Source organism: Leguminivora glycinivorella, chromosome 16, assembly GCF_023078275.1.
Source record: "Leguminivora glycinivorella isolate SPB_JAAS2020 chromosome 16, LegGlyc_1.1, whole genome shotgun sequence".
NCBI lineage: Eukaryota > Metazoa > Arthropoda > Insecta > Lepidoptera > Tortricidae > Leguminivora > Leguminivora glycinivorella.
In genome coordinates this window covers 5,410,959-5,432,532 of record NC_062986.1, presented here as the reverse complement: position 1 = coordinate 5,432,532, position 21,574 = coordinate 5,410,959, and the positions used below count along the sequence as shown (strand labels likewise).

The 21,574-nt window shown below is 45.9% G+C and overlaps 3 protein-coding genes across 3 annotated transcripts in view; 1 reads left to right on the top strand and 2 right to left on the bottom strand.

Annotated features, from left to right (window-relative positions):
• The window catches only part of LOC125234996 (hemicentin-2-like), a 678,208-nt gene that overhangs the window by 593,001 nt on the left and 63,633 nt on the right, over positions 1–21,574 (top strand). The window contains exons 3-4 of the mRNA XM_048141445.1: positions 19,662–19,755; positions 20,595–20,746. Of these exons, the coding sequence (XP_047997402.1) occupies positions 19,662–19,755; positions 20,595–20,746 (246 nt within the window). The remainder of the gene's footprint in view (positions 1–19,661; positions 19,756–20,594; positions 20,747–21,574) is intronic.
• LOC125234994 lies at positions 8,326–11,215 on the bottom strand. Its single transcript, XM_048141443.1, has 2 exons — positions 8,707–11,215; positions 8,326–8,466 (listed from the first exon to the last, which is right to left on the bottom strand). Exon 1 carries the CDS (start codon positions 10,301–10,303, stop codon positions 8,729–8,731), a length of 1,575 nt encoding a protein of 524 aa, XP_047997400.1. The 5' UTR covers positions 10,304–11,215; the 3' UTR covers positions 8,326–8,466; positions 8,707–8,728.
• LOC125234995 lies at positions 17,910–19,627 on the bottom strand. The gene is made up of 2 exons (XM_048141444.1): positions 18,466–19,627; positions 17,910–18,046 (listed from the first exon to the last, which is right to left on the bottom strand). Exons 1-2 carry the CDS (start codon positions 19,426–19,428, stop codon positions 18,032–18,034), a joined length of 978 nt encoding a protein of 325 aa, XP_047997401.1. The 5' UTR covers positions 19,429–19,627; the 3' UTR covers positions 17,910–18,031.

Here is a 21,574-nt window from a genome sequence, read left to right as displayed (position 1 = left end):
CTCCGGTAAGTCTGACTTTAATCTAGCAAACATTCCTGACATTACTGCAAAATACAAATGAATGGGCTCGTTCTCGCCCTGTGTCCTAGCCTGAATTTCCTGTTTCAACCTAAAATCATAATCACCAGGGACAAACTCATCTAACAAGAGTAACTTTAACTCTTGCCAGCTTGAAACCGAACTCTTAATACCACGGAACCATAATAAAGCACCATCAATAAACAAGTGAGGCGCGGCCTTAAATAATTTGGAATCTGACACACCATTTGCCTCCTTTAATTCTTCCACACGCTCCAAAAATGAGCGCGGGTCTGTCAATCCGTTAAACTTGACTTGCCATTTAGAAATGTTCAAGTCACTCGAGCATTGTACACGCATTTCTCTAAAACTATCCATTGGCATTTCAGAACTACCGGCCGAAGCTGAAGCACTTGGGTTCGAACCCTCAGCGGCACCAACTGGAGCTGCAGTTCCCACAAGTGGACCTTCAATTTCCGCCAGCAGACTCTCCAACCTGGACTGCAAACTGCACTTCGTAACCAACAATGCCTGGTCATCCTCTTCGGGCTGTATCCTAGCAAGACGATGATAAATATGGTACCCTAATGCCTTCGCTCGGCTCAAGGCATACCTCTCCTTTGACTCACTATACTTCGCGACAAGGGACGACAAATCATCAATCTTCCTAGCCACAATATCCAATTCCGTGTCTGCCGCTAGCGAAGTTTCTAAAATGTCTTCGCTTGGAGCCTCGACAACAAGAACCCGAAGCTGTTTCCTCAGAGCATCTACTGTACTGGCGGGAGTTTCAGAACGAATTTTCACCTCATAAGTCAGCTCATCTTTCAACAATGCGTGAAACTGAATATTTCTCTCCATTTTGCTAAATGTGAATCTAATTCTTGAGAATACTGGTATTACAATGCTCTATTATGTAAAAGTGTGTACTTTAAACTATAAATTTTCTTTTAAAAAATTCAAACCTTGTTTTATTTGAGTTACCTTTTAAAACAGTCAGCTGACTGACAAAATCTAATATTTTTTCTAAACTTGCCAAAGTCCAAACACAAAACAAAAAAAATATGTGTCCTAAACAGTCTTAGAGTTACAAGCCACAAAAAAAAACAAAAACCAAATGCTTGTTGGCTCTAAGCTAAATATAAAATCTAGTAACACAATGATAAAGCTCTGGCAAATTTGAAAGTCAGTGCAACTACTTTTAATCAAAACCCTGGTAAACTTTTGCTTACAAGTGCAGGCAACTTTTAGTTTTCCAAAAAATATTGTAAAACGTTCAAAATAATAATAAAAGTTTCAAGGCGACACAAATTATAGTAAATGCACACAAAATTATTCAAATTTCCAACTATGGAAGTCAATGCACACACGTGTTCAACTTTCTTTGACACTTGAATAACCTCAAAATGATTACGTAATCACTAAACTTTCTCCTTTCTAAATATATAAAAAAATGTGCAGGAAATCAACAGAAATGCACTTCAATAATAACACAAAAGGAATATTTCATAGTCTAAGAGCAAGCAGCAAAAACAAAAGGTGAGTCATACAAAAAAAATTCTAAATATTTCTCTGGTACCAAAATTCCACAAAATTCCTTCAGCAAGCTTTTAAATTCAAAACTTTGGGCGCCAATTATCACAGGGTGCCTTACTGGTAAATAAACTTAAAGCTCCGGCTGTACAAAATTAAGGACACAAGTGATAATAATAGAAAAAAATACTGAAACTGAAAAATAATTAAAAACGGTGTCGAAATAAGCTTGCTAGGGGAAGTATATGGTGGAGATAAATAATTTAAGATTTTGTATATTTTATAAAATTTATTTATAAAGAAAATTCTTGCCAAAATGTGTTTGTTCAGTTGGTTCTTAATTTAGTTACTTACTGCGCTAACCGTGTGAAAACTGACCTATAATTCTCTTGTTCGACACCAATGCAATGTACAGAGCTCAGCGGGAAGCTAGGTCGCTTAAAAGGGTTCTAAGTAAATTTTCACACAAGTTATCTTAATTTTTAACTAGAAATTATACTATTAAAATACCCTAGGTACCAGTTCTCAAAAATATTTGCTTGCTCTAAATTACTGACTCTATGAATTTAATCTACCTAAATTGCAGCTGACGCAGTTGCCCTGACCATTAGAAGGATAAATTGGACCGACCTCTAAGATGGTGAACCTTCGGGAAAGCTGTGGAAGGTGGCACGGGACCTCCCGGGGAATGTTGGCTGCACTGCGGAGACTTTTCAACCCGGAACGCGTGCCACGTGGACACCGAGACAAATGCGGCAGAGGCAGGCCGTCTTCCAGCAAACAGGACTCAGAACTTGCGCCGGTCACAAGGATTTCCAGAGTTAATAATATATATATCTATAAATATAATCCCGGCTCCTGAAAGCGACATAAAAATACATTAGTCTAATGCTCTCAAGACCAGCATGACAAAATAGAAGACAATCTAATAAATTAGCTCACCGCTAAAGGTCAAAGAAATTTCCTAGCGGAGCGCTCCCAATCCCACAGCAGAAGACAGATCATCCCTGTGAATAACCAAGCACATGGTTAGGAACAAACCCACAACGTTTTACGCCATTATGGAGTTGATCAGAACAATTCAGATACTTACTCAATCCGAGGATTATTGCAGGCCTTCTGCTTCCACCGTTTTTACCACCATGCGGTATGGTCTTGTGGAGAAAGTGCGTGTGCACCCAAAAGGGTCAAAAAGGAAATGGACCACCCATGATCATTAACCTATTTGCATATGGAGCAATCAAGGACATAGGGTGACAAACCCAGGAAGACATAATATATCGAATTAATATATTATATTTATTTGAGACTCCATCAGAGTCATGAAAGATTTACTATGATGTACATAGCAAGATTGTCACTCCAGACAGGCCTCTTATTTAGAGTATTAATATTACAGTATTTTGTTATGTATTTAAGATAAATTTCTGCATTATTTCTATATAATTATATTAATTTAATTTATCAAAATGTACTGGAGTAACAATTAAAAATCTCATAAAATGGGTTATTTTTAGCTATCTGGCAACCCGTGCACAGATTATGCAGAAAAGTGCATACATGCGTGGATGCAAGTATTTTTGCACTAAGACAGGATTTGAAACAAAATAAAATTAAAGAAATTTCGATTTTAGATTTATAAAAAAATATTAATTACGACCCAGAAAATATACTACGTTACACTGACAGGTAGCACATCGTCTCACCATGAGTTCGATGTCACGTGACATGTTAGGCCAGTACATCACTTGTCTCGCGCGCCGTTTGCATCGGTCTATGCCCATATGGCCCTCGTGTACTATATTTAACATTGTTGATCTCAGAGCTCGCGGTATCAACACAGACATATTTTTAAAAATCACCCCATTGACTATATACAATTCTTCTCTAAACGACCAGTATATCTTGAGATCAGATGCCACTTGCGACTTATGGTCGGGCCAGCCCATATTAATATACTCGGTTAACTTTACAATTTCGGAATCACGTTGTGATTCTTTTTTAATTAATGATAGTTTTGCATTCGAGATAGGCATATTATTAACTATTAATTGTATTTGATGCACGTTATTATTATGTATTTCTTCACTGTAAAGGTCCGGCAAAGGCGCTCGAGACAATGTGTCCGGTATATACATATACTTTCCAGGCTTATAATTAACAACTAAATCGTAATGCTGTAGACGCAGCATCATACGTTGCAAGCGTGCCGGGACAGACATAAGAGGTTTCTTAAAAATGCTCTCCAAAGGTTTGTGGTCAGATTCAACGGTTACTTTGTCCCTGCCAAATATATATTGGTGGAATCGTTCACAAGCGAAAACAATCGCGAGCAATTCTTTTTCAACTTGCGCGTACCGGCGCTGTGCGTCTGTGAGCGTGCGCGAGGCAAACTCCACGGGCCGCCCGCCCTGGAGCAGCACCGCGCCCAGCGCGTCGCGCGACGCGTCCACCGACAGCGTCACCGGCGCCGCCACGTCGTACAGCGCCAGCACGCCGGCCCCACAAACACACTCCTTCAACTCCTTAAACGCCCCTTGTTCCGCGGGCCCCCATTGCCAGTTATTCTCTTTTTTGAGTAAGTTAGTCAAAGGTGTCGCTCGTTGTGAATAATTAGGTATGAACTTCGACAAATAATTAACCGCTCCGAGAAAACGTTCTAAACTCTTTCTATCGCCCGGCGGTGGCATTTGACTTATTGCCCTAATTTTCTCACTATCTGGTCTCATACCGTCAGCGTCAAAAATGTGCCCTAAATAAGTAACTTGTTGAACAGCAATTTTACACTTGTCCTTGTTAAATTTGAGATTTATCTCTCTCGCTCGGTTTAATAATGCATGTAATCTCTCATCATGTTCCCGTTTAGTCTTACCCCATACAATTATATCGTCTATAAAACTATCTACGCCTTCAAGATCTTCAAGAAGTTGCCGCATTTTGGCATGGAAAACCTCCGAGGAACAGTTAATTCCGAACGGTAAACGGAGGAACTGATATCTCCCAAATGGAGTTGCAAATGTACAAAGGTCCGCGCTTTCCTCGTCCAGCTGCACGGCCCAGAAACCCGAATTAGCGTCCAGCACCGAGAAGTAGGTGGCGCCTCGCAGGCGCGTGGCTAGCTCCGTCAGTGAGGGCAGCTGGTAGTGCGCGCGGCGCACCGCGACGTTCAACGCACGCGGGTCGAGACATACGCGAATACCGTTATTCTTCTTTGCCACAAGTACTAAAGGATGGACCCATTTTGTCGGATGTGACACCTTCCTAATCACTCCTAATTCCTCCATTTTTTTTAATTCGTCCGACAACCTGTCCCTCAACCCTAGAGGTATCTTCCTATTGGCACATATGACCGGCGGAACCGATTTGTCAACAACAATGTGATATTTGCCTGGTAAACAACCCAAACCTTTAAAGAGATCAGAATAAGACGCTATCTTATCTTATCTTAAATCTGCGGGGGCCCTTACGGATACACTTCGACCCATCGGGATCTTTTGTGCAATTACCCCCTACGATCCTAAGATCCTTCAGCTATTCAGGAGCTTCTCGACCATCTCCACGTATCGGATGATGAGGCTCATGGGTAGCTCTCTGAAGTCCTTCGGTGCCAGGTAGCCTGCTCCAAAGTTCTTCATTCTTTGTCTGGCGAGGGCGTGACATTCACACATTAAATGTCTGACGGTCTCTTCCTCTTCGCCACACATGCGACAATCAGTGTTGTCGGCGTGTCCCATCTTGGCCAAAATTCCTTTGACCCCGTAATGGCCTGTGAACACCCCCGTTATAATTTGGAGTTGTCTTTTGCCTAGCTTCCCTAGCTTTTTGCTCCATCCAGAGTCTACCCTCTGCATAAAGAGCTTTGAATGCTTCAGACCAACCAGGGCATCCCACTCTTTTTGGTGACTAGCCTTTGTTTGGTCTTTCATAGCCATTCTGATGGTTCCTTGTGAAAGGCCCACATAAGGTTCCGGACCTATGAAGTTGTCTTCAGATCCGGCCTTGGCAAGTTCATCAGCGTTTTCATTGCCAATGAAGCCTTCGTGCCCCGGTATCCATACCAGTTGCACCTTGTTTTGCCTTCCAAGCTTGTTAAGAGCTTGGATGCCGTTTAATACCAGTCTAGAGGTAACTCTGGGCGATGTGAAGGCTTTGAGTGCCGCTTGACTGTCGCTGAGTATATAGATAGTCTTACCTTGGATTTGTCTAACTATATTCTCATGTACACAGGCAATTATTGCATATGTCTCGGCTTGGAAGACCGTGGCATAATTGCCCATGCTGATACTACCACTGTAGTCATTTGCATAAATGCCTGCGCCCGTACCAGATGCCATCTTGGACCCGTCTGTATACCAGATGATGGTGTTGTCATCAGGGGTGGGTGTCTCCAGCCCCTCCTTCCATTCGGCTCTAGTATGGACTTTGGTTTTGAAGTTTTTGTGGAAGATGAATTTCGGTTGCATTTTGTCGCAGCCCATACTCATCAGCCTTCCCATAGAATTGTTGTATTCCATGCTTGTGTGTTTAGTCTTCGGCATGCTATCGCTCCAGAGGCCTGTTAAAGCCAGCCGGTGTAGCGATTTCAGTGCCTCAGACTGTATCACTAGATGTAGCGGCGGGAGATCCAATAGTACCTCCAATGCTGCTGTTGGCGTCGTTCTGAACGCACCCGTTATAGCCATGCATGCTGTCCTTTGTACCTTCATGAGGACATCCTTGCATGTGCTCAGTAATGTCCTTGGCCACCAGGCCAGGCTTCCGTACAGGATTATAGGTCTCACCATCATGGTGTAGATCCACCTTAGTACCTTTGGGTTTAAACCCCATGTTTTGCCGTAAGCTGACCTACACATTCCAAACACTCTAAGTGCCTTGGCTGTGGTCAGTTCGACGTGTCTTTTCCAGTTCAGTTCTTTGTCTAGTGTTACCCCTAGATATTTCACTTCATTGGAAAGTTCAAGTACCCTTCCATAGAGCCTTAGTTGCTCCATGCCAGTAAGGGCCCTTTTCCTGGTAAACGGTACTACCACTGTTTTGCCTGGATTGATGGAGAGTTGTTGGTGGTTACACCACCTCTCCACTTGCCTCAGTGCTGTATTCATGATTTCTGACACCGTTCCCGGGAATTTCCCGTTTATGAGTATCACTAAATCATCTGCATAACCCACTGTATATACTGGGCCCTTATTTAGTTCTTCCAAAAGTGAGTTCACTACCAGGCTCCATAGAGTCGGAGAGAGAACCCCACCTTGTGGACAACCTTTTGTTGCTGTGGCTAGTAATTCTTCCCCCATGAGGGAGGACTTAATTAGCCGGCTGTTCAACATATTACCTATCCAGCGGCAGATGGTAGGTTCTATGCCATGTTTGAGTGCAGCATCATTGATTGCACCATATGTGGTGCGATCAAAGGCACCTTCGACATCCAGAAATGCAGCAAGACATAGTTCTTTGTTTTCTATGGCCTGCTCCGCTCTAGTTGTCACCAGGTGTAGTGCTGTCTCCGTGGACTTGCCCGGCTGGTATGCACATTGCAAGCGGTGTAGTGGATGTCTCTTGAGCGGACCATCCCTGATGTGTCTGTCCACCAGTTTCTCCAAAGTTTTAAGGAGAAATGATGATAGACTTATGGGCCTATATGATTTGGCTTCTGTGTAATCCTCTTTGCCTGGTTTGGGCAAGTATGTTACCTTTACTAACCTCCATGCACGTGGTACATGTCCGAAGGCAATACACGCTTTGTACAGTCTACTCAAGTGGGGTATAAGTACGTTAGCGCCTTCTCGTAGTAGTATGGGGTAGATTCCATCTGGCCCCGGGGCTTTATATGGCTGAAATGTCGATAATGCCCATTGTATTTTGTTGTGGTCTACTACCTTTTTCGACGTGTCCCAATTATGCCTGGTCGTGCGAGTGCACTGTTCCGTAACACTAATTGGTTCATCGTCTGGTACACTCTGATTTATTATCGAGCCTGGAAAGTGTGTGGCACACATCACCTTGAGGGTCTCTAGCCCCGTTTCAGTCATTCCACCATCACTCCTTCTAATAGAGGTGAGTGGGACTGACTTCGTTGTGGCTAGTGCCTTCGTGAGTCTCATGCCTTCCGGAATGGAACCGATTTGATCGCAGTGGTTTTTCCACGCTTTCCTTTTCGCTTTTCTCACTGCCTTGCTATACTCTGTGAGTTTTCGCGCGTAGAGCTCAAAATCATTACTTCTTTTGGCATCGTTAAAGACAGCCCTAGTTTCTTTCCTGAGTTTTGCTATCTCCGGATTCCACCAGGGTACCTTCTTCGCCAGGATTTTCTTTTCCGGGCAGTTATTTGTCCAAGCCGTATGGACGGCTTGCCCTATTTTGTCAGCTTCAAGTTCTATGTCAATAATAGAGTTTAGCTTACCATTGGGGTTTCCCAGGTCCGCCTTAAGGTCATCCTTGAACGATAACCAGTTGGTATTCCTGGGATTCCGTTTTAGTATAACTTCTACTTTGATCTTAGTGGTATACCTAAAGCATATATATCTATGGTCCGATAAAGAAATCTCCCCAGAGACATGCCATGAACTAACTTTATTACTTGCGTTGTTGGACGCTAGCGTTATATCAATGACCTCACCTCGCCTAGCATTGACGAATGTCGGCTCATTGCCTTTATTCAAGAGTTGTAGTGAAGAGCTTACCAGGAATTCCAGTACCTTCTCTCCTCTTCTGTTGACATCCGAGCTTCCCCAGATGACGTGGTGTGCATTCGCATCGCAGCCGATGATCAGGTCAGTGTTCGCCCGGCTGCCGTAGTCGACGAGATCCCGCAGTTGTGTGGTGATGGGATCCGCCGCCTCGTAAGGAAGGTAGGCTGATGAGATGACTAGTGCCTTACCCCCCCCTTTATTCTGGATCTTGACCGTGGTCAGATCCCTGGAACAGAAAGCATTTAGAAGCATAGCATCAATGCCGGTTTTAACATAAATACATGTCCTCATATTACTTTCGGAGCAGATATACAGTATCGTCCCGCCAGTACCATTCAAGCCTCTTATCTCTCCCTTGTAAATATATGGTTCCTGAATAAGGGCAATGTCGAACTTGTCGCTTTTTAGCTGCCTGGCCAGAAGGGCAGTGGCAGCCTTATTGTGTTGTAAATTTATTTGTACACACCTTAGCCCCTCCATTACGGCGGTTAGTGTTTGGTGGTGCTGAGATCAGCGGCCACCTCCTGGACCGTGTTGTCGCAGGACATGGGCGAAGTGGTGCCCTCCAGGTAGAGTTCTTCCAGACCGCGCAGGTCCTCCGAGCCCGCCATCGACGAGATCGGTGACGACTCTCGGGCCCAGCGCAGCCCAGCGAGACTCTCCCCGACTAGCACCACTTCCCCCGCCTCCGACCGGTCCCCAGCCACCTCCGCAGGAGCGCCAGGCGGCGCGTCCCGCTCCGGGGCCTCCCCCGTCGCCGCCCCCGCGGCGCCCGCAGCCTTGTCGGCCGCCGAGTCCCCCTCCCCCCCGTCCGTACCGGGCTCCACCCCAGCCTCTTCATGCTCACGCTCCTTCCCCGTCTCCAGGAGCTTGAAGTGGCTGGTGTCGAGCCCCGAGTGCAGAACGTAGCCGGCCTCCCTGATGACGTCAGCTGACACCTGGTCCATCAGGACGATGCGCCTGGTGTTCAGCTCCGACATCACGGTGTCGACCACCTTCCACTCGTCGGTGCGGAGTTTGGGGTTGCGCCTCTGCATCACCCGCAGAGCCAGCGCCACGTCCTGACTGCCATCAATCGCCGTACGCCAGGCCATCTTGACCGGTTTCGGCAGATCTTTGGCAGCCACGACTTTCAGGCGCCGCCCGCCGATCTCTCCTCTTCCGATCACCGAGCGGAGCCATCCCACTGCGTCGCTTCCTCCGCAGGTGATGTGAAGCGCACCCCCCGTGACAGCACCTAACGTGATGTCAGGCATAGGATCGGCCGCCTCGTCTAACGCCACGAGCAGGACGCTCACTATGGCCGACCTATGCTCCAACAACACCTTCTCCTCTGGAAAGGTCACTGGGACGATGGCCATCTTCTCGCTCGCCGCTACCTCAGCGAACGTCCCCCCCACCCTTGTTCGCTTGTGGTCGCCAGCGAGCAGAGAAGAGTCGCCACTGGCCCCCAGTGACCTCTTAGTTGCCTGCCTCCCCGCCCCACTAGTGGAGGGTCCGGCCCCCTCTTGCGCGTCTCGGTTCGCCCGCGCCTTCGCACGCCTCTTCTGCCTCCTGGTTGGGGCTACTCCTCCACCCGACTGCGCATCCACACCCTGGGGTGCAGTAGCGTCGTCAATGGCGCCCGGAGCCGCCCTACCAGAATTTGGAAGCGGCACGTCCCTCCCGCAGTTGGCCGTTGCTCCGCGGCCCATCCCCCCAGCACCAGCGCTAGTCGGCTCCCCGAGGGGTGCTTGCTTTGCGCCCCCACTCTTCAACCCTAAGGGAAGAGACGGGTTGGTGCTGTTGGGATGGCCAGCTCCGCCGTGGCCCCTACGCTTGGCCCCCGTCCTAGCGGACGTCCACGTGTTGCCGCTGCCAACGCTCGTGGATCTGTCACAGACAGCCCCACTAATCGCTGGTGCAGCAACCTTTGCGCTATGCGCCTTCGCCTCATCCCGTACGGGTACGGCGTCCCCTCCCCCCGTCGTTACAGGTACTTTTGTATCCATAAAAAAAAGACAATGAAAAATTTCAGCAAACTGGTTCCCCACCCACCACGGAGCCACACATTTGGAATGCATTGAAGCATTAGGGCTACCAAGTCTGCTATAGTAATCCAGGATGCGTTGTCTGTGAATCCGCACGGTGCCAAAACCCTGGTCAGCTCCTCAGCCGACGCAGTGAATCGTGCTCCGCCGATTACAGACCCCTACACCCCAGAGAACTAACCTTGTGGCCATCTGACTGGACACGGCAGCCGATTGATCCTAGCTGGCTAGACTAAGACCGCCCGTGTGAGATGAATATGGAGCCAAAGGAGCTTCGCCTAACAGGGATAACGACCGCAGACCCCTGCTTCGCCTAGACTCCCAGGATCTCCTTCTCCACCCGTACGGGTCCCCGCGCACGGCACAAACACGCGGGTGGCATTCTACCGCCTCCCATCCTTCTTTGTGGATGGGAAGCCCGCTGCGACATGCCACGTCATCGCCTACGGCTGATTATACGGGATACGGATCGTTGTTTGCCATCACCATCCCACCCCTACAGACTCGTCCTCATAAAGAAGTCAAGCCTACAGCGGCGTCATCATGATGGCAAACATTGCGACCCATCTGAGGGATATGGATAGGTTGGGATTACACTAAGGGTGTTTTACAATGGTTCACTCACTTGGCCCAGTTGGAGGTGCAGTCATCCGGATGACAACACCTACTTCCGGTCCTTGTGTCTGCTCCCTTGCAAAACTTGCCCTACGAAGGTTCAACTGGTTGTTTCCGTTCTTACCTGTTTCTACGGTAGAACCAGGCAGTTAACAGGCGGTAACCTCGGGAAGGAGCACAACCAGTTTTGCCTCGGGGATCTCTGCAACCTGTGCTACTCCCGAGACCATTCACCATGCCAGCTACCGGACAGGTATCTGACATAGAGACAGACCCACCGCAAGGAGCGACCGGTCGCAAATTATCACTTGCACATGGACCCGCCTCCGCCCGAATAAGACGCTAAGTTTATGGCATAAACTCGTTTTACCATACCCATTTCCTCACAAGAGTCTCGTCCCAGCACACTTTGGCATTTCATGTTAGCAATTGCGAAATGCAAAGGATAAGATTTATTTTTATACAAAAAAAAGTTATATCACACTCGCCTACAATAGGAATTTCATTATTGGTATATGATTCTAAATTGACTTCAACCGGTTGTAACATTTGTTCATTAAATCCCAGCGATAAAAACTTTTCTAACGAAATCACATTCATATCTGCACCAGAATCAAGTTTAAAACGCTCGGCTCCACCACTCTCACACAATAAGGTCTCAAACCATTGACTTTTCTTTTTATTACTTTTCACCATATCCACGTAAAACGGTTCTAGCTCGCCGGAACCACTGCTATACGAGTCGTTCTGTTCGATCTCATACACTTTTTTAACTCCGTTGTCAGTGTGAACAAAACGAGACTTACACATTCTGGAGAAGTGTCCACGATTCCCGCACGTAAAACAAGTAGCGTACGAGGCGGGACATTCCCGGTTGTCACAACGCGTTCCGCCGCAGCCCGCGCACTCGCTCGGCGGGCCGCGCGCGCCGCCGCCGCGCCCGCGCCCGCGCCGCGCGCCGGCCGCCGCCGCCGCCGCCGCCGCTCGGCGAGGCGGCCGCGCGCCGCCGCCTCCGCCTCCGCCTCGCGCGCGCCTCGCCACACCATGCACCTGCACTGCACTTGAACACTCGACACTTTTACTAATCTGTTTGCCGCTCTCTTGCGACACTTCCTCGGCTTGGCACAACTTAACCGCTTTAGTTAAATTGAGATCGTCACACCTCAAAAGCCTATCTCTCACTATAGAATTCCGTATGCCGCATACGATACGATCTTTTATTAGGTCCTCCTCCAAAGAACCGAACTCACAATTTTTACTCAGGAGACGTAAGGCCGTAACATACGTCTGAATAGACTCACCATCCTCTTGATTTCGAGTAAAAAATTTGTATCTCAACAATGTTACGTTGACCTTTGCTCCAAAGTACTCGTCGTATTTTTTTATAATAGCCTTTACGTCCTCCCGGTCCGTCTCACTATCGAATGTAAACGTTTGGAAAACATCGAAGCCCTCAGGCCCGATAAGGTTAACGAGCAGGCTCGCCTGCACCCCGCTCGACTCGGAACTCACTCCAGAGGCCTTAACAAACAATGTGAATTGTTGCTTCCACCGCTTCCATGCATCGGCGCGGGCAACCGGCCCGCCCGCCATGTTGAGCTCGGGTGGCGGTCTCGCGTGCTCCATTGTAGTGAATTTACACTTTCACACACTGCGTAGGTATAATAACACGTTCAAAACAACAATTGGCGTTTACCGCGAACTTTAGACGCACTTTTTACGAAATTGAATCGAATTAAAGCACAACACCGCTGCCACCATGTAGTGTTCAATGAAACAGCACGAGTCCATGACAACAACTGATTTATTCAGTCATAAGAGGGTACATCTCAAAACCTATAGATACCCACAACAGTAAGGAAAGAGTTGTAACTCCATATTTACATCAGTAAATACAAGTTATTTGTAGTGACATCTAGCGTCATCCACGTGTCAACTAGCGTAAATTATCAGTACTGTAAAAAAAATGTAGAATGTATCTCACTAAGGAGTTCTGCTGCTTGTGGCGTAATGAGGAGGCACACTCAAAGGTTATGACAGATGGCGCCACTCTATTAGTCCACACGTGAGAGCGAGAAGATGATATGTTTTTTCTCTCTCTCACATATGAGTGACAGTGACATGCCTAGACACAGCACAGGCGCCGCCTGGCGGGATAAAATTTCAGTGTGCGTCCTCATTGTTTAAAACAAGTTTAAGAAAAGAGGCATGCATTATTACCGTGCATTATTATTAGGCGAGAACTGGATGCAGACAGTAATGGACCGACAGGCGTGGAGGAATGGAGAGGAGGCCTATGTCTGAAGGGCGGGCGCGCTTTAAAGGCTGCTATAGATAGATAGATGCATAGACAGATGCGTCTGCCAGTTTTGTCAAATGCAAGTAGCATGAAACAAATAGGTACTACCTATTCTATGAACTCGCAATGAACACATTAGTGTACACATACCTATACAGAGAAAAAACAACCAGTTTTCATGTTCGTTCAACAAGTTTTTTGGTCAAAAGAGCGCCTACGTGCTCTTTGGTTCAAACAACAAGTTAGATTTTGTTAAGTGTAACTAGTACTTACATTCTACAAGTTACTCGTCATTTGACTGAATCAACAATATATTTGAATCAACAAGTCGATTTTATTATAGGTAGTTTTAGTTTATTTTATTTATAAGTTCATAGTTAAGTTTTTTTTTAGTATGACTATCTATTTATACAAATTAATGTATTTAATTAATTTATGGAATAAATGGGAGTATGTAAAAAAAAAGCAATGACACATATTGTTTTAAACATACGTTTTCCTGAATCAATCAAATATCTTTTAGCAAGTTTGACCTTGCTGTTCGAACAAATTCGACTTGAATCATCAATATTGTTATTTATTCCGTTTACTAAAATACTTTTGTTTGAAACGGAAAAACCCGCAACAAGTCGAAATTGTTAAATTCACAATGCAAATTTCTCTCAGTGTAAATAATATGTAGGTCCAAATATGAAGGTTAGTCTCACTAAACCACCCACACAAATAATATATGGGTATTGGTCTTATTTATCTTGAGACCATTTTACACTGGTTCTGCCCTGCAAAACCATGCGGAATTACAGCAAGCTTAAAGTTTCCTATTGAGCGATCGCTCAGTATTGAAACTATCAGTAACCACCGGTGATGGAGAGAAATGCGAGAACATACTGTAAGTAGATCTCGTATGTGGTATTCTTATCACTAACTGTTCGAACGCAAATGCTCTGACGGAATTACTATCATAGTTTTTACAAACAACATTTTTGAATTTATTTTTGTGAAATAGTGTTTGAAAAAATTTGAATAATATTCACTAGCATATTATGTAAGTATATTCAATATTAACATTTGACAAACTTAAAATAGTAGGTAAAATTTACCTTTCTATATACGCATTGGAGTAGAAGACATTGTAATGATGTATTTGTGCTCACGAAAATTACGTAGGTACTTACTTACCTTCTCTGGGTTTGATCAACAGCTAATTAGTTACTAATATCAACTGATTAAAGATCGCTTTTATTACACATTATAACAATAAGCTCCTTCCCGGTATTGGCCCTTTCTTGGAGATCGGTGTGCGTAACCGAATTTACCGAATGCACAAACGCTCACGAAACGCTCACGATAATATCTCTTTCGTAGCTATCTATCTCTATCGCTCTTGCGTATTGGCGCGACAGAGCCAGACTACATTTCTGCGGCGTTTCAGTGGCGTTTCGCGTCGCAGAAATGCCATTCGGCTACGGGGCCTGATATATTTCTATACACATAGACGAATAGGTATCTACGCTAACTAAGAACCAAAATAATTTTTAGATTAAGTACCTATGGTACCTACCTACTCTCTCACTATGCCGTAATTCAGTAAATTAGTTAAGTAATATATAGTACTGAACATGTGTGTACGAATTATTTGCTGCTGTATATACATACAGTTCTTGCCCTTAGAATAGGTACTTACAAGCCTTTTAAAGATATCATACACTAAATTATTCGGAAAAATTTAGGAATTTCAGTAGTCGGGTGGTGTACCGTATGTGGAACCGCGTTTGATCATTGTGGTGCATTTTCTATCAGCTACAATTCTACATATTGTTATAATTTGATGTATCTGAAGAGTTTCTGCCGAGGGTCTAGGGAATCCAGGATATGAGGAGATCACAAAACACGTCCGTTCAGTATTACGTTTAATCCATCGACAAACAATGTGAGAAATCTACCCTCTATTGTAGAAACCTAAATCTACCCACATACATTACACCCTCACCCTTAATTAATAATACACGTTTTTCTTACAACTAGGTACGTGTAGTATGCTATTTGTAACAAAATAAATGGGATACAATATTTAATCGAACTCGAAGCCATATCTTTGCACGGGTTTACGCATGCGCTTGGGTCGGTCCGCAGGAGACGCATTACATTCCGTGCGACTGGGTACGGCGTCTTGAGACCCGATTTCTATAGATGGCTGAGGTGGTTCCTTAAGATCGGGTTCCACCACAGAGTCCGGCGCGCGCAAGCTCTGACTTGCCTCAGTCCCGTTAACTGCGGGTGCGGATTCCTCGCCTGGCGCCGCCTCCGACACCTCTGGCAGGGCCACTGTATAACTACTACGCCTTTTTTTAATCTGGTCTAAATGCCTTTTTAGTTGTGGACCACTTCCCTAGCTATAATAAAATTCCGGGACCCTACTTTCTCCTTAACCAGACCACTTACCCAGCTTCCCCGGCATGATCTCGCGCCCATACGTTATCGCCTACATTAAGTTCCCTGGGTTTACCTCCCGCGTTATACACCTGTTTGTCTTGAGCTTGCTGTACCCTAGATTCGACCTGCCGAGTACCCCTTAATAAGTCTAGCCTCGATCGCAGCCTTCTCCGTTGTAACAACATAGCTGGAGCAGACCCCGTGGAACCGTGTTCGACGTTCCTGTACATCATGAGATATGCTTGAAGAGCTTCATCGACGTCACAACCATCTCGAAGTGCCTTTTTGATGGCTCGCTTGCATAATTTCACCGCGTTTTCCGCGGCGCCGTTCGAGGCCGGATGGTAAGCTGGCGTGAACGTCATTTTGATACCGTTAGTTTCCATAAAATGTGCGTACTCTTTAGAAGTGAACGGAGGACCATTGTCCGAAACTACCTCTACCGGTAACCCAAAGCGGGCAAAAGTCTCACGTAACGCTTTAATTACTCCCCTAGCAGTCGTTTTAGCCATTTTGAATATTTCCAACCATTTAGTTGTAGAATCTACAATGACTAGAAAAGTTTCACCATGAAAAGGACCCAGGAAATCAACATGTAAACGTGACCAGGGCTCCGGATGGTACGGCCACGGCTGCGGCGGCGCTCGCGGCGGCGCGGCGCCCTCTAGCGCGCACGTCGTGCACTGCCTAACTCCTCGATATCGCTATCTATTCCGGGCCACCACATCACGCTACGGGCTAAGCTCTTCATTTTCACTATACCTAAATGGCCAACATGTAATTCTTTGAGTAACTTACTTCTCAAGGCCTCTGGAACGACTAACCTATAACCCCAAATTATGCAACCCCGGTCTATATACAATTCATTGCGCCGCAGGTAATATGGTTTAAGAGCTTCCTCGTCACAACTAGCAGGCCAGCCGGATAATACAAACAGAAAAACTTTCTTTAGTACTTCATCCTTACTAATGTGATCTTGTACCATTTTCCTCGTAATCGGCAGGAAGTTTTGGATAAAATTTAAATATGTCACTTCCTTTCGTTGCTTTTTCTCCTTACCCACCGGCAAGCGAGATAAAGCATCGGCCGCGTTCCCTTCACTGCGCACATACTCAATGGTATAATCGTAACCAGCTAGAATAACTGCCCACCTCTGCATACGACTTGCAGCCATTACAGGTACTCCTACCTTATCGCCGAAAATTGTCACCAAGGGCTTATGGTCCGTTCTTAGAATAAACTTCCTACCATATAAGTACTGGTGAAATTTTCGGACCCCATAAATTATTGAAAGTGCTTCTCGTTCAATTTGCGAATACGACTTCTCCGCGGCGTTCAGTACCCGCGACGAGTACGCTATCGGCCGCTCGATAGCGCCCGTGCCGCCGGCGCAGGGCACGAGGTGCGATATCACAGCGCCAACCCCTACACTACTCGCGTCTGTAGTCAGAATCAGGGGAAGGTCTGGTGAATAATGCGCTAATATATCGCCCGAAACCAACATACGCTTTACCTCCTTAAACGCGCGCATGCAAGCGTCACTCCACTCGTACTTCACTTCTTTTCGCAAAAGCGCGTAGAGGGGCGTGAGAATGGTACTTATATTTGGTACGAACTTCGCATAGTACATTACTAAACCTAAAAATGACCGCAATTCTGACACATTATTAGGAACCGGTACCTGTTTGATCGCTTCAATTTTTTTAGGGCATGTATGCACGCCGTGCTTACTAATTACGAAACCGAGATACGTTACAGAGTCAGCAAAAAACGTACATTTGTCCTTTTTAACCTTTAGACCGTATTTCCTTAACCTTTCAAACACCTCGTAAAGCGTGTCTATGTGCGATCGGTCGTCGACCCCTGTTATGATCAAGTCATCTAGGAAGACACCTACCCTGGGCATGTCTACAAACAACTGTTCGAGTTTTCTTTGGAAAATACCAGGACTAGACGCTAGCCCATATATTAACCTATTGTACATAAATAAACCCTTATGGGTATTAATAACCGTATACTTCTTAGACTCATCATTTAATTCAAACTGGGCGTAAGCTTGCGACAGGTCTAATTTTGTGAATTTAATTCCCCCGTGTAATTTAGTCAGCAAATCTTCTACTTTCGGCAAAGGATAGTGGTCCACTTCTAGACATTTATTTAGCGTTAATTTAAAATCAGCACATACCCTTATGGTGCCATCTTTCTTAACTACCGGGACTATAGGCGTGGCCCAGTCGGAGGTGGCGACCGGCGTGATGATCCCGTCGCGCACCATCTGGTCGAGCGCGCGCTCCACCGGCTCGCGCAGCGCGTACGCCAGCGGGCGCGCGCGCAGGAACAGCGGCCGCGCGCCCGGCCGCAGGTGGAACCCGACCGTGCCGCCCGTGAACCGGCCCAAGCCCTCCGCAAACACCTCACAGTATCTGGAACTAAATTCCGCCTCATCAAACAACTTGTTTACATTAACCACTTGTTTACATTCTAAACTTTCTAATTTAGCCCTATCTATAATATTAAACGCCCTTATCCAGCGTCTACCTAATAGGCTAGTTTTACCATTTTCAATAACATATAAGTCTAATTCTTTACACATTCCATTACACTGCACATTCGCTGTTATTTTACCTACAGGTTTTACCTTAACATCTACACTATAATAATTCAACACTAAATTAGTTCTTTGTAATTTGCAATGAGAGAATAACTTTTTATAACACTCTAAACTTATACACGAAATCGCAGCACCGGTGTCTATTTCCATTTTTAACCACTTTCCGGCAATGTTAACATCTATGGTGTATGGTTCACATACAAGCGAATCGCTGCTACTTAACGGAAAAATGTTTACCTCTTCACTGTCGCTGCCGCTGCTGTCTCCGCTGTCCGAATTGTCCCAATACACACCCTTCTCCTCCCTCACGTTGTATAGAGACGAATTTCCCCGCAACTTAGGACATACCCTTTTTAAGTGTCCCTCTTGGTTACACACTCGACAGACATATTTCTTAAATTTGCAGCTGTCGGCTTCATGCTTCGCTCCGCACACTTTACATGCTCCATTTAACTCCGTGTTATTGTTTTGCCCGAAGCCTCGCCACTTCCCGCTATCCGCTCCGCTTATGGCGCTTGGACCGCCGCCGCCCGTTATCTTCCCGCGGCTCGCTCGGCCCGCTGTGGCTCGCCCGCCGTCCGGCGCCGCCGCCCGGTCTCGGCCGGCCCGACCCACATGATGCACCGATGTCGTCGCACTCGCTGGCATACTGTCGCTGGTTCGACTCCGAGCACAGTCCTCCACTAGCGCCGCGTTGACCTCGGCCGCCTCCATGGCCACGGCGAGCTTGTACGCCCGATCGAAAGTGATCGTGTCGTCCTCCGTGAATAACTTCTGTCTAATGTCATCATTTAACAGACCGCACACGAACTGATCTCTCAAGTTTTCCTTCAAACTATCCCCTGTGAAACTGCAGTCCTTACTAAGTTTTTTAAGGTCCGTTACGAAGTTCGCAATATTTTCATCATGTTTTTGCACACGCTGACGGAATTTAAAACGTTCTGCGAGCAAACTAGGCTTTGGATTTAAATGACCCTTCATTAACTCGACCAGCTGATCATACGTTTTACTAGCTGGTTTCGCGGGTGTGCACAAGTTCACCATTAGTTCATAAGCGTCACCGCCCATCACTGTTATCAGCGTAGCCACTTTCATGTCAGTTTTAACCTCGTTTGCCACGAAATATTGTTCTAAACGGTCAACATACAGTTCCCAGTTGTCATTGTTAAGGTCAAACGGCCCGACCTTTCCCACCGGCATATCGTACACTGTCTATAACAAACTAAACACTTATCAAATGCACTGATGTCCAATTGTTCTCGTCGCCACTGAAGAGTTTCTGCCGAGGGTCTAGGGAATCCAGGATATGAGGAGATCACAAAACACGTCCGTTCAGTATTACGTTTAATCCATCGACAAACAATGTGAGAAATCTACCCTCTATAGTAGAAACCTAAATCTACCCACATACATTACAGTATCTTTGTCCTCAGATGAGATGGCGAGTGGCCGGCGGGATGGGCGCGCCACTTGCCACTGCTGTCTTCCTCATGCTGCCACTCTTCACATCGCCCACCGGAGACATAAGTAAGTACTACCATAAAGATCATTGCCCACTAGACCATCATCATACCATGACCGTACTAGAAACGTATCCGGCACGGAATTTAATGCGATACGGTCTACCTTGCCCACTGAACGTGTTAACTGCATTCCATAGCCGCTTGAACCCCGTATGGAACGCTTTTGTTGCCCGTATACAACGCATTTGATTTTTTTCAATGGGTTCTATTCCTATCCAGTATCAATAGGTTACTAGAGGTCAACCTATGGTAATGTATCAAATAGCCACAAATCAATGGAAACATTTTTCATACAAAACATGTTTTCAGTCTCGTGTCGCGTGTACTGTCAAAAATATTCTTACCGACTATAGTGTCCAGGCCCTGCATGGCACGCAACGAGCATGGTCGGTGACGGAACGGACTAGTGGGCAATGGGTCATACGTTTCATACAAAAAAAATATTTTTGACGGATACGCTCCTAAGCACGGTCGTGGTATGGTACGGTCTGGTGGGCAAACATCTTAAGTACTAGTAGTGTTCGTTGTAAGATTTTGCTTACCTTAGTTGTACCTAGCTAATAGTAGGATACACAGCAAATTATTTACATTATTTTTTCTTAAATATAAAAAAATATTTTGCCATTGAGACTGTTAATAAGACCGTAAATTATGTCGGCCACGTGAGATCCTCTTTGACACTTGATATGGTTAAGAACTTTATGAAGATACGTTGGCACGATAATGTTTGATAACTTGAGAGAATACCAAGGTTGTTAAGATAACTTTTCGACAAATTTTTTGTCATCTGTTTCCTTAATCGTGCATACAAAGGATTTTTCTACAATCTGATACAATTTACAGGACACCACGGCACATCACGAGCGCGCGGCTGGCGGGCAGGCGCTCAGCCGTCCGCAGAAGTGGCGGCTAACAACTCTGTCAGCAACATCACAGCCCAGCTAGGAGGCACTACTTATCTACACTGTCTTGTGGGACACCTTAGTGAAAGAGGGGTAAGCACAAAATGGCTACTACACTCTAAATATACTAGCTTTTGCCCGCGGCTTCGCTCGCGTGAGAAAGAGGAAAAAAGTAGCCTATGTCACTCTCCATCCCTTCAACTATCTCCACTTAAAAAATCACTTCAATTCGTCGCTCCGTTTTGCCGTGAAAGACGGACAAACAAACAGACACACACACTTTCCTATTTATAATATTAGTATGGATTAAAAATTGTCCAGTAGTTAAGTACTGGCTAACAACTCTGTCAGCAATAACACAGTCCAGCTAGGAGGCACCTCTTATCTACACTGTCTTGTGGGACACCTTAGTGAACGAGGGGTAAGTCAAATTACTGTTAATATAAATATCTCTAAATCTGAAAGACTAAGGCAGCGTTCCCACTTATGCGTCGCGTGTCTCGGGGCGCGCAAAGGGCGTCCGCGCCACGCCACCTGAGTGTAATTCAAAAAGCGTCTCCTCAGTACATTTTGTATAGGAAGGACGTAAGGCGCGCCGCCAAGCGGCGCGGCGCGCGCCCCGCCGCCGCCACGCCACCTGGGGCGCGTCTTACGTCTTTCCTATACAAAATGTACTGAGGAGGCGTTTTTTGAATTACACTGAAGCGGCGTGGCGCGGACGCCCGTTGCGCGCCCCGAGACACGCGACGCTCTGGTGTGGCCGGTCACTTAGAACCTAATTGAACGTACAACGTTTTAAATACTTACTATGGAAAAATACTTAAAATTCTCGTAAGCAATAAAGATATGCCCTAGCATTATACCCCGCTTAAACTCAAGATAGCCTATCATGAAAGTATTAAAAGTTCCCCGTAAAGCACG

Bases quoted from the DNA above. Each gene is read 5' to 3' on its own strand.
- LOC125234994 (XM_048141443.1), bottom strand. From the start codon at position 10,303: ATGCATTCCAAATGTGTGGCTCCGTGGTGGGTGGGGAACCAGTTTGCT.
- LOC125234995 (XM_048141444.1), bottom strand. From the start codon at position 19,428: ATGCCGGTGGGAAAGGTCGGGCCGTTTGACCTTAACAATGACAACTGG.